This window comes from Acartia tonsa, chromosome 8 (genome assembly GCF_053477335.1).
Source record: "Acartia tonsa isolate MP-2025a chromosome 8, ASM5347733v1, whole genome shotgun sequence".
In the NCBI taxonomy this organism is placed as follows: domain Eukaryota; kingdom Metazoa; phylum Arthropoda; class Copepoda; order Calanoida; family Acartiidae; genus Acartia; species Acartia tonsa.
In genome coordinates, this window is record NC_137267.1 from 33,817,338 (window position 1) to 33,830,395 (window position 13,058).

The 13,058-nt window shown below is 30.3% G+C and overlaps 1 protein-coding gene across 2 annotated transcripts; it reads right to left on the minus strand.

The window, feature by feature from the left end:
- Positions 1–392: 392 nt before the first annotated feature.
- Positions 393–10,944, minus strand: LOC145325528 (uncharacterized). Of its 2 annotated transcripts, XM_080168508.1 has the most exons (12): positions 10,887–10,944; positions 5,859–5,991; positions 5,132–5,212; positions 4,869–4,953; positions 4,329–4,415; positions 4,127–4,221; positions 3,830–3,899; positions 3,125–3,219; positions 2,738–2,811; positions 2,241–2,276; positions 1,652–1,727; positions 393–1,230 (listed from the first exon to the last, which is right to left on the minus strand). In XM_080168508.1, the coding sequence occupies exons 2-12, from the start codon at positions 5,931–5,933 to the stop codon at positions 1,195–1,197; spliced, it is 810 nt and encodes a 269-aa protein (XP_080024634.1). In that variant the 5' UTR covers positions 5,934–5,991; positions 10,887–10,944; the 3' UTR covers positions 393–1,194. The 2 variants fall into 2 exon arrangements, with proteins under 2 accessions (XP_080024634.1, XP_080024635.1); XM_080168509.1 differs by lacking the exon at positions 2,241–2,276.
- Positions 10,945–13,058: the final 2,114 nt, after the last annotated feature.

Below are 13,058 nucleotides of genomic sequence, written 5' to 3' on the forward strand. Positions count from 1 at the left end.
TACGACAATATTAACTAGAGGAGGGAGAATGTCAAAGGTAGGCGCAACTCATGAGTATTTGCAGTTAACCCTTCTTAATAAAGATCGTGCAATCAAAGAATTGGTTATCTGTACTAATTAGAATGCCTTAACACTTAATACACTGTGTTATGGAATGATTATACTGATCCCAAAAGTTCTCTTTTTCGTTCGCTTAAACATTTTGGGGACTTCTCTGAAATTTTGATTGGAATGTGCAAACTAGTGTCCATACTTTTCAAGAAATAATCTTAATCTACAGAAATGGTGATTTTCTTTATTGTAATGGTTGGTGTACATTATATATCAATTTAACGTAAATTGTCTTATCGCTTAGAACCCCTGGGTACTTACTAACATAATTGAAAGAGGTCTTTTAAAAAATTACACATTGTCATTTATTCAATATTTCTTTGCTACATCTAATATACTTAAAATTACAATATCAATAAAATTATTAATAAGAATTAAATCTAAAACTAAAAAGGAATAAAGTTAAATTATAAATCCTAACTTTATTTCTTTCCAGCATTTGTTCTTAAATCTAAACCTTACATTCTAAAAGTTGTTAAAAGATTGAGAGTAAATAAATTAATCATATTTCAACTATTTTAAATATTAGTTATATGTTATTTAAACATAACACACTGTAATAATCAAACAAATTATTTTTTTAATTTAGGAATTTTCTGTATGAATTTTTCAAAAAAGTTTTTATTTTATCTTAGGTCATTGTTTTTAATTTTCAAATTATCTGAAAAATTTTTGAAATTTCGAAAGCTCTTTAGTATATCATATTTACAAAAATTGGTATCAAATCAATTATGTTTGATATCATAAATTTAAAATGATGTTTCAATTCTTACAGACTAATATTTCCTTACTTTCTAATTCCTTAACTCTAATAGCATTAATATGAACTCTATTGACAAATACATAAGATCACATTTGAAGCCTTTTTAAAATAAAAATGATAAACAATTACTTAAAATTATATACAAAATATCTTAATCTAATCCTTAATTCTAATCAGTTTATATTTGTAAAAAAAACTTTGTTTTTATTGCATTAAAAAATGTTAAATATCACATTTTGAGTCTATTTTGTGTTTATCAATAAAACAGAAAAAAATCTTAGAAATTCCAGTCAAAATTGTAAGTTCAAACTTGAGTCTTCTTACTCCAATTTTTCATCCAGCTTGATATCTTCAATCTAAATAAAAATTATATTTATGCATATATATCCTTTATATAGCTAAATGCTATAAATTCAAATGTGTTAAAACTTAAAATTACTTATATCTTATAACTTATAAAAATATCTAGTTTGTTTATTGATTTTAAAAGTTTAAATACAATAGGTCAGTTACATGTTAGGTTTCTTAGGGGATAAGACAATGTATATCCCTAATGATGATAAACAAGATCAACCCTTTTGTAAATTCAATTATTGGTTGAAAAGTTAGAGCAGTACTAGTTTGGAACAAATTAATCAAAATTTAATAAAAGTTCTTGAGCCAACAAATAATAAAACTTAGAGACAAAAATTTGGGTACAAGTGTAATTTACAGTCCAACTAATATTTAGTTGTAAATATTTGGGTTTTTCTATCTGCTTACCCTTCTAGTCATTACCTCTGGGATGTCGTTGTCCATGTGTTCCTTGCTCATGTCAGGTGATGAATACGCTGGGGGCGGAGTCAACGCAGTTCTTAAAAAATTTGACAATAGTTATCAACATATAGAGCTCTCTTATGGTTACTAACATAAATGGATTTATACTTAAAAGTAAAACAACATTTTATCTTAAACTTTTATTTTCTTTTACTCAGAGTTTCAAGCTTCTGCAATCATCAGAAAGAAAGATACTTTTTTTTTCCTTAAAAATAAATACGTCCAATGGATTTATATGTATTGGATGAGCTAGTTTAATGGTATCTTAATTTTTATATATAATTTTTTTATAATACCTATTCAAGTTCAAATCTTTCATAACTTTTTGACACAATTTTACTATTAAATTTTGCAATTCATTGTACAACAAAACATCACCAAAATGACAGTCCTTGTGTTGCTCTACTATTACATTAAATCCAGTAATCTACTTATGTCTTACAACTGACAATTTGTACTTTATTTTACATTAAAAAGCAACATGTACAATTACATAGTTAGCATTCAAATGTTTTTGAAAGATACAAAAATTTAATTTTGCCTCACTTACCTTTCTTTATTCCGTTTGTTGTTTTTATTACGGAATCTATTAATATAGAAGAAATATTTAAGACCAGCTTATACCAACAACGAAATTAATTCTGGGAAAAAATCACGAAACCTATAGGTGATTTTCAGCTGTCGTGGGGGGGGGGCAACACTTAGTAAAATTGACGACCTTTTAATCTGTCCCTCAAATATTATTTTAGATTTATTTAGCTGATTTAAGAAAGTAAAGTTTGGTAGCTAAATAAGTGTCTTTATTAAAAATGTAAGCAATTTGGGGTACCCGCAATTTGTTTAGCATTTTTAAGATATGTATTATTGGAAGACAAACATACAAAAGAGTTATATTGTAGCTATTCCAGATTATTCTAATTCAAACAATTTAGAGTTAAAAAAACTAAAGTTATTGTTGCTAATTTCTGTATGCATTGATTTTCTCTTAATTAATTCAGAAGAAATTATAGACTTTATAATAACTGAAGCATCTCTAAAGTTTTGTACCTGTCTGTTGGTATATCATCATAATGAGGATCTGTTGATTTCATATCTGTTGGATACCCATACATGTCATCTCCCTGAAATTAATCAAAATATGCATTTGAAATTAATGAATTCCGGTATAGCTTCGATTAATATCCGCTGGATTAGAACCAGTTCTGAAGAATACTGAAAAATCATGTAAAGCATTGTAGTATAGTTAATTTTCCTTAAATATCAAATTAAGAATCAAATTAATACCAGTTTTGTTAGCCCAGATCTTCGGCTCCTTGGGGTTAATAAAACTAATTTAAATCTTACAATTTTTTTAATATCCGCGGAAGGCTTGTCTATAATATTAATAAATATTATCGTTTTATATACGAAAATTGTTATTGATTTAAATTTAACCTGCATGATGTGAACCTTGTCCTTGGCCAGTGATTCAATCTCTCTGAGTGCCTGGTAGTGGCTCACAATACACAACCAAAAGTAGAGCAACAAAACTGAAAGATTTGAAGATGTCTGATTTAACTCAAAATTTGCAACCAAAAATTCAGCCATATGATAAGGATTTGCTAAATTGTACATATGTGTTAAATCTCAATATATGCAACAACAAAAAAAACTCAAAGATTTATATGCGTATTATAAAAAATCATTCTCAAAGTTTGCAATTCAGCTACATTAAGAGCTGTTTAACATTTCGATTTATTTTAAAAATTATTGTATTTTCAAACTTTTCAAAATAAGCACAAAAAATATTAATACAACATGAAAAGCATTATATTAAATTTAACATTTAGTACGTCTCAAAATGTGCAACCAAAATCAAAGCAACAAATAAATGATAATAAATTATCATTTTGTGAATTACTAAAGATGAAACCAAACTAAAGTATCAAAATTGAAATCAATTATGATTGTATTTTTATTGACAATATTTTAGTTCACATCAAAATATGCAACTATAAATATAGCAATTATCATGAAACCTAAAAGGTTAAATGTAGTTAATCTATAGATGTAAATAATAATAAGAACTGTTTTGTTTTAATCTAATATGAATTAGCTACCTAGGAACTTTTTGTTTCTAACATAATATGAATTAGCTACCTAGGAACATTAGAGCAGCAGATGTTATAGCCAAACTTGTTGATAGCTCAACCTTTCCAGGATTGTAGATCTGAAAAAGTTATTTATTGCTAACATAACTGATATTAATTTTATGATTTTTGTTATGATATTCATGGAAAACTGTTAGTACATGAATTTCTCTTGAAATATGAATATGATTTTCAAATTTTGCATGAATTTAATTTAAAGTTTTATTTAAATCAATTAGGAACAAAACTCTCACGAGAGTATTTAATTTGTTCTAGTAAATGAAAAATTGATAAAATAATAATGTACCAATAGAACCATGGCCACCATTCCAAATCCAACCGCCAACATCAACCAGTTGATAAAGCCAAAAATGATACAAGGTAGCAGAGGGCAAGATTTGTCTGATAAAGAAAGTACTTTAGCTGTTTACATAAATTAACAATAATGATGATAATTTGTACTAATTGTTAAGTAAATTGCATTTATTTTTGAAAATGTTAATTTTTACCTGAGGTAGCTCCATAGATGCCAATGATTGTCACAATCAGCATGATGCAGTGGTAAACCAAGGTCACAATCGCTGATGTGAATTCCACTAAACAAAAATATACAAATAAGCTGATAAATTTACCTATACTTGTATTCTTCTCTTATATGTTTATAAGCTAATCAGTCTACATGCAAATCAGCTGTTTAGTCAACTCTAATCTAAATGCTTATCAGCTGATGAATGTACCACTGTATGCAAATCAGCTGATGATGAATCTACCTCTGTAAACAAATCAGCTGATAAATCTAAGTCTGTATCAAACTAAATGCTTATCAGCTGATGAATGTACCTCTGTATGCAAATTAGCTGATGAATCACCTCTGTATGCAAATAAGCTGATTAATCTACCTCTGTAAGCAAATCAGCTAATAAATCTAATTCTGTATCAAACTAGCTGACTTAACTACCTGTGCATGCAAACCAGCTGACTTAACTACTTGTGTATGTAAACCAGATGACTTAACTACCTGTTTAAAGTAAACCAGCTGACTTAATTACCTGTATCCATATTGATGACCATTTGACACCACCAAGTATCTTTGTAATCAGCTGTTTCATTGCAGTTCCGAGGACTATCTTCTTTCTAGTGATAGTATCATGTGTTAAATTTTGATATTTATTCCTGGTGCCACTCACCTGACTTTCCCATCGCACCCACAAAAAAATCAATGGTTAAAACAAGTTATAAACATTTTTTAAATTTTAGTAAAAAATACTTTTTATGATAACATTAAACAAAAAATCACAATATTTGAACTAACCTTTCCCATAGTACTTTCCCAGTTTTCTGTTGGTGTTGCAAGCTTCATTGAGGACAACACAACCAGGGCAATGTACAGCAGCTAGACATCAAAAGATTTTTGATTGGTTGGTAAGTAAATTATCAATTTTTAGGTGACGTAATACTTATAAATTAAATTGTATTATAGACATCTTATAATGGTTTATAATTTTTGTTTAATATAATACAAAGTATGGTTTCTAATATGATATGATAAGTGATTTTTCAGAATGGCATATAACAAGTTCTAATCTAGTGGATATTAATTGGTTGATAAACACACCTAATATGTATATCAAAAGTGAGCATCTTTTTAAAGTAGCTATATTTGAGTAAGTACTATATAAAAAGTTTTAAAATATTTGAACAGTATGATTACCAAACACTTTTATTTAGTCAAAATAGTTCAAATAGGTAAAATATTTTAGAGATTCATTTATAATTCTTTTAAAGTGTACATTTATATATTTTAAAACGTTTTAGTGTTTCACGTGTTAAAAATTTTAAGTATTATTAACATAAAATTGTGTACTGAATGACTTATATTATCAAAATATTATTCTAAAAAGAATACAGATTTTTTATGATTTTACTGGTAGTTGTAAAGATTTTTTTATGAAAAGTTAGACCGTTGGACATACGCACAAATTTAATTTAATTGCGGAGTTGTTGCGTTACTAACCAAGTTTAATCTATAAAAAACGTACCAGATCAAAAGCCAGAAGGCCTTGTGAACCGCTCTTGACTGACAAGCAGCCACAGAAGGTCTTCATGACTGCCATGATGATTGGGTTGATAGAGTTTCTTAGTTAGGTTTCTATTTAGAAGTTGTCTTCTTCTCTGAAATAAAATAAAAATGACGTTGTAAAAATCTGAGAAATCTTCACAAATAAATTTACGAAAATTGCTGCCTTCTATTTTAATGACAGCCGAGGAAATAATATTTATTTCTCGTATCGTATTATAAACAGCTTTCCGCGGATATAAAATGTATAATTATAAGATTAAAACCAGTTTTTTAGCCCCAAGATGCCGAATTGATGAGAACCGGTTCTAATCCACCGGTTTAGAATAAATACGAGAATAGTTATTTCTCGTATCGTATTGGAGATGCGATCCCCAATTTTCAAATTCTTTGAACGTACATATAAGACTTTTACAGAAATGCTTCGCATCCAGATTATCTATCTATGTTCAATATAAAGTTAACACTATATAAGAGTAGAATCTAAATATTTGATTGACGTGCCTCTGTAATTATCAAGTAACATTCAGGCACGAGACACAATTACTTTAGCTAGGCCCAAGGCATTATTTGTATCCTTTTTTGTATTCATAGGCCTACCTTTACCAATATAACACCATATATGGGTAACGCTAGCCTATTCATGGTAAATTGAATGTGATTCCTTAATATTATATGTTTATTTAAGACATTTAGTTTATTGTTAAAGTAATCATGTAACCAATTAGTACAAGTATGTATGCCTACAACCATGCCTGATTTACGTCACAAGTTAACATACAGACACTTTATTGAACAGACAAACACTAAGATCCTTATTATAAGCTGATGTTATAGCATGTACCTCTTAAAATAAGTTAGTTATTTATTGACTCTCCTACCATCAAGTTCTCTTCTGGCTTTAAAAGGTAATGACTTAGTTGTTTGGCATGCATTGTAGTTTAAATTTAGGACCCTTAGTACTTAGCATGAATTGAGCTTAGGCCTAATGTTAGAATTCTAACACTTAGCACAATTCAATGCTTGGGACTTAGGGCACTTTTCTGTCCTACACTACTTATGATTTTAACACTTATCCTGTAAATATTTTCATACTTAACTTATTCACTTGTAATATAAATACACTTTATAAAACATTTTCCTTCCTTAATACTTAATATACTTATATAATTCCGATCGAATATCAAAACCAACCATTTATTCTTAGATTAAAGCAATATAATACTTCGCGTGGGTCTTTTGTTGAGCTTCCACCAGCTCAACCAAATTCGTATTATACTTGTGGGAATAGAGGGATAAGCATTCTAAATAGACGAACCGACGATGAGAATGTCTATGTGTATTGCAGTAAAAGTAGGTTTTTAGTAGTACTCATAGAAGAGCGGTCTCCATACCATAATTTTGGACAAACGCCCCATTCGCACTACCAGTATTATAAACGGCTTTCCGCGGATATAGAATGTACAATTATAAGATTAAAACTAGTTTTTTTAGCCCCGTGGTGCCGAAGGCACCGGCTAAAAAAACTAGTTTTAATCTTATGATTGTACATTTCTATATTCGTAGAAAACTGGATATAATACGATGCTAGACATAGTTTTTTCGTATTCATGAGAGCCGGTTCCTATCCACCGGATTCAAATGAATACGAGAAAAAAATTTATAATAGCCATACTGATAAAGTTTAGGCTATAAAGTAGCTTCGCTTGTTTTATATAAGTTATAAGTTAGACGTTTTCTGAACTGCTTGTAGTGCCTAATAAAAAAAATGAGGTCGTACAATACAACTGACTAATAATAGGCCAGTATACATTTTACCATTCCTATTAACTTGCTTAATAATGTTATCGTGTATGCGATGTGTTAATCCCACGACAAGTACAAACCCATCTAACAGAATAAATATATAAAAGATATATTTATATTTATTCTAATTTTAATATTTAACTTTTTATTTAGAGCAACTATGTATTTTATAATATTTAAAATAAGATGAAAACTATTTAAAAGTAGATAAAAAGACAAATCGATTTTACCTCTTTTTCCGTGTTAGGTAATAAAATCTTTTTTTACTATACTTGAAATTAAAGGGGAAAATTACGTTCAATAAGACATACGGACCAAGTGAGTCATGTATTAGATTTTCCGAAAGGACAGCAGAATCTACGCCGAAAAAATTGAGCCACCTATCTGTAATATTAGCTGATAAAAACCACTAGAGCATTACAGACATTACAGCGCATGGGACAAATGAAAAGAGTTAATACCCAGTGGCCAACAATATCATCACACAAAATTTCAACCGTCTATTTGGTATAGCAGCCGAGTAAATTTAGTTATTTTTCTGCATTACCGTCATACCAACGGACCAAGCGAGTTATAGACTGAATACTCAATAGTCATATGAATACTAATAAAAAAATTAGACGTCTATTTCAAATAGAAGCCAAGAAATTCACGTTTTAGACACTATTTGTTTTATAGAGCAGCACAGCCGTTAAAAAGTTGCATATAGAATATTAAATAAATTATGAATTAACAGGAAAACTGAAGGTTTAACAGGGATTCAGGGATAGGGCAATCAATTATAATTAACCTTCACAAAAAGTTTTATGCGTTCTGACTTTGGTTGCTTGAAAAATATTTCTGGGGAAAAAGGGTTTTAAATTGATAAAACCCACATTGTTCTCTGCCTTCCTGAATTAATTATTAACCCAATAAATTAATAATTATTATGCTATTTTGTTAAACAAATGTAATTAATTATCATTCACATTTTTTTTGGCTTAAATAATATATTAATATATATTTTTTTCTTCGTTTAATTTTTATATCAGAAAAAAATGTTTATCGGTCTTCAATTAACTTAAGTAGGCCTTAAAACTTGTAGCTATATTTACTTTTTTAAATACTACATGCTTCGCCCCTAGCCTCTAGAGGCTTTTCCCCCAAGAGGTAATTTAAAAAAATAAAATTAAGTACTACTGGTGCTCCCCGTAGTGTATGTGAACCAACTTCCCCATAAACAAAAAAAATGGGGGGGGGGATTTTTGTTTTTGGGGGGGTTGGGGGTGTCCCACCCACCAAGAAAATAGCTTAAAACCACCACAGGACCAATAGGTATATACAATGAAGAGTAGAATTCGATCGGTACAGTGGTTACAAAGATCTTAAGGGACGTACAGACAGACAGACAGACAGACGGGCGGACGGACAGACAGACAGACAGATAGACAGAAAGACAGACAGACGGACGGACGGACAGACAGACGGACAGACATCATTCTACTTTGTATTATAGATTAATAAAACTAGACCAAATTACTACGTAGTTTTTAAAGATTTTTCGCGCGTTTTTGTGTGCTTTGCACTATTTTTGGATTTTTAGTCCTTTTCTTCATTTATTCTATACCCTTTTTTTATAAATAATATGTTGATTAAAGCGAATTGTATTGATCCTTAATTTCGTAATTTCAGGCAAGAATAACTTTAATTTAACGTTTGTAAAGCCTTCATTGTAATAGTTATACAAACATTGAAAATCAATATTCTTTCATTCATGGTAAAATCCTTCTAGTCACAACACATATCCCATATTATGTTTTTGTTCACAGAAACTTATTATCATTGTGGCTTCTTACCCACATTTAGTATAACATAGCATTAAAAAATATCAAATTCGTCCCATCCTTTATTCCATGTTAATAGTGGCTTTTGCAGTAAATCTCAATGCTTTCAACGACCCATCGCTGTGTACCCCACTGCCTAATAATAACTTGTAGATTTGATGGGGTGGTTTTGAATACTTTATTGGCGTCCAAATGGAAATTGCCTTTTTTTTTCTATTTTATAGAAACTATGTACGTCTTAATGAAATAAAGTGTGTTAGACATTCTACTTTTTAAAATTTTTATGTCCTAATTGAAAAAAAGCCCAGCCAATATCTGCCTTCGAAACAGAAGCCCCGACGTTTGCCGCACTACATCGTAAGCCGCCAAATAAACCTCATCTGAAAATATTTAGTAAGTGGTTTTTAGTTATTCTAAGAGCTGTGATACTCATTCAAAAAGCTTAGACAAAATTGAAGCAGCGGCCGCAAAAAAACGAGAATGGAAAAATGAGTCACCATCAGCCGCAGCCATCCTCAGGTAAACTCTGTGTTAACAACCCTCAGTTACAGCCATCAAATTTTATTCCAGCCTCTATCAACCACGAAGCTTTTTATAGTGCCTATAAAATAAATGACGTCATACAATACAAATGACCAATGATAGGAAAATACAGACTAAATGACCAATGACAGGTCAGTATACACTTTAATTCACCAATGGTAGACCAATATGACGTCATTTTCTATAGGCACTATACACAGCTTCCCAAAGCCACCATTAGCCCCAGCAATCAAATGATACATTTGATTTAGATAGAAAACTGACCGCTGCAATCTGTCTTTGAAAATAGAATTTTATTTTTGGATAGGGTTATTTTAAAAATGATTAAATTTTCTTGATAAAACATCAGAAAGAGTTATAAAAATGTTATCAAAGGCTCTTTCTTATGTATGTACATAAATCACATACATTTTTGCAAAATAGGTTTAATGAATAGGTCATTAATGATATTTGATCTAACTGAGTTTATAATGAATTTTAATGATCATATTTTATATATAAAACTTTCTAATTTGTTATGCTTTAGTTTTATTTTATTGGTTTGAAAGTTAATAATGGTTATTTATCGCATTGTAGCGGAAATTTTCTTTTTTCCGCGGATATTAAAATGAAAAATTATAAGATTAAAATCATATTTGTTAGCCCTGAAGGATCGAAGGCTAGGCTAACAAAACTGGTATCAAGTTTGTGATTTTTATTTTAATATTCTGGAAAATTGCCTGCAATACAATTCTATACATGATTTTTAGTATGGCTGATAACCGGTTCTAATCCAGCGGATATTAATCGGTTTCGCAAAGTGCTATACAGTTATTTACCTTAAGATTTAGACTGTAAGCAGCATCCTAGATGCTACTAGGTCACCATCTTTTTCTGAAAATAAAATATATTTATGTCATTAGAGTGAAATAATAGAGGGGCAATGGGTTAAGTCCCGACCCCGATGACCCTGTGCCGACTTTCAATCGGGTCTTTGAAAATCAACCAACAGCGTGGGGAATATTACCACAGCCAAGTCGCTACAAAAGAGCAGAAAATAAATTGTTATTATTTGAAAAGGGCCCCCAACAGGGGGATGCAGGTAATTGTCCGGATGTATTTATAGATTTATTATTATGTCATTTTAAACAGAGGCGTGCAGAAGGGGGTTGTTGGTGGGTTGATACACCTACAAACCCCTGTACAAGGGTTACATTCCCCTGATATAAGCACAAAATAGATAATTTGGGAGGTCAAGATGAAAAAGTCACACATACCTTAAATGTAAGGGGGGTGTGAAAAATATCCACGCCTCTTGCGGCGATTTACCAATCAAAGAACTCTTTTTAAGTTTTAAGTTTTTTTTCATATTTACCATTTACGAGAAGTAAAGAAAACTATGGATCGACAAACGGACAAAGTGAGTTATATAATAGACATTGAGCTGACATAAAAAGGAAAAAAGACCAGAAAATATGAGATAAGTCATAAAGTCACGAAACCTTTAATAAAAGGATTCATTTCTTTAAAATTCTGACCAACGGACCCAATAATGATACACAGTATGCTCATCAATTTAATGGAATCTTTGCTTTATAAAATATATGTTTTGACCTTTGACAAAGGTCATGTTAAATAATACATACAAAAAATATTAAAAAATAAAAGAATAGAAAGAAATATATTACTTTTAACTTAATTGATGTTTCTATTATATTCTTCTAAAGAAATCATTATGTTAATATCTTTTTGTGTTTATAAAATGTTAAAGAAAAAGAAACTTTTGTTTGTAGCGACGGTACTCTAGAGTCTACAAGTCACCCAAGTTACAATTCGGTCTATCTAATGGTCGGCAACACAGAGAGGGAGTGGACAGTGGGCTGTTTATTACATTAGTCCCAAAAGTTTTATAACAAGTTTTTCTTATTAATCGGCTTAACAACATTGGGGATTTTAAATCAATTTGGATTGGTTGGTTCATTAAGTTGGATGTCCAAACTTTTCAACCACCAATTGTAATATGCAAAGGGGGTAATTTTGGGTATGATCAAAGGAAGTGTACTGTACATCCCTGTCAGTAACGCATTACTATTTTGTAGGGCAACACTGCTCTTTTATTTCCTATATTTTTATTTTAGATAAGGTTAACATTGGTTCTTTGGTGGTTTTAGGCTTTCAAGATTCAGGTCTAGAGGTGGTTTTAAGCTATTTTTTTAGCCCCTAAAATATAGAGCCACTAGATGATAAAGGCGTAGCCGCTAGTAACGAAAATTTTTTTGTTTTTTTATATATAGTCATCATCTAACTCTTTAATATACCTTAATAAAATTGACAAAATCCTGCGCAATTTTTAGGCTAGCATTGGAGTTTAAATTTGTTCTTACAAGTCTTACATATTCCTTACATATCTATGTATAAAGGATAAGACTTATGAATTTTATGAATTCCTGAATTATACTATATACTAGCAGCAAACATAGATATAAAAATTTTATAGCCTAAAACTATTCAGGGACCAATAAGACGCTATCATAAAATGGAGAACTCAAACGGATCAGTATTTATCGAAATCTTGAGCTACAACCAAAAAATCTTATTACTTTATGTAATAGGATAGAGGATAGATAATTGACAAATAATGTTTAATTTTATGTATGAAATTAATGTAACTATAAAAAGGTGTTATGTCTACTTGACAACTAATGGCAAGGAAGTAAGGCCAACGTGTCAGTCTCTCTGTATCCCTACTTGTCCCTCTGTCTCTCTGTCTCCCTACTTGTCCCTCTGTCTCTCTGTCTCCCTACTTGTCCCTCAGTCTCTCACTGTCTCTCACTCTGTCCCTTTTTCTATCCCTCTCTTTCTCTTTCTCTCCAGTGTCCATTTTATATTGGTTTACACACTTATAGTTATGGCAGTGTTCTTTCAAACAAACAAACAAAATTGATTTTGAGAATAGCTAAAAAGAGATATTATTATTAGTGTGGGACGGTCCCTGCTAAGCCTCCAGGGGT

Coding starts and splice junctions, on each gene's coding strand:
- LOC145325528 (XM_080168508.1), bottom strand. CDS start 5,933: ATGGCAGTCATGAAGACCTTCTGTGGCTGCTTGTCAGTCAAGAGCGGT. Junction 4,954..5,131: donor GGGAAAGTACTATGGGAAAG/GTTAGTTCAAAT, acceptor TACTATCACTAG/AAAGAAGATAGTCCTCGGAA. Junction 3,220..3,829: donor TGCTGCTCTAATGTTCCTAG/GTAGCTAATTCA, acceptor CAAATCTTTCAG/TTTTGTTGCTCTACTTTTGG.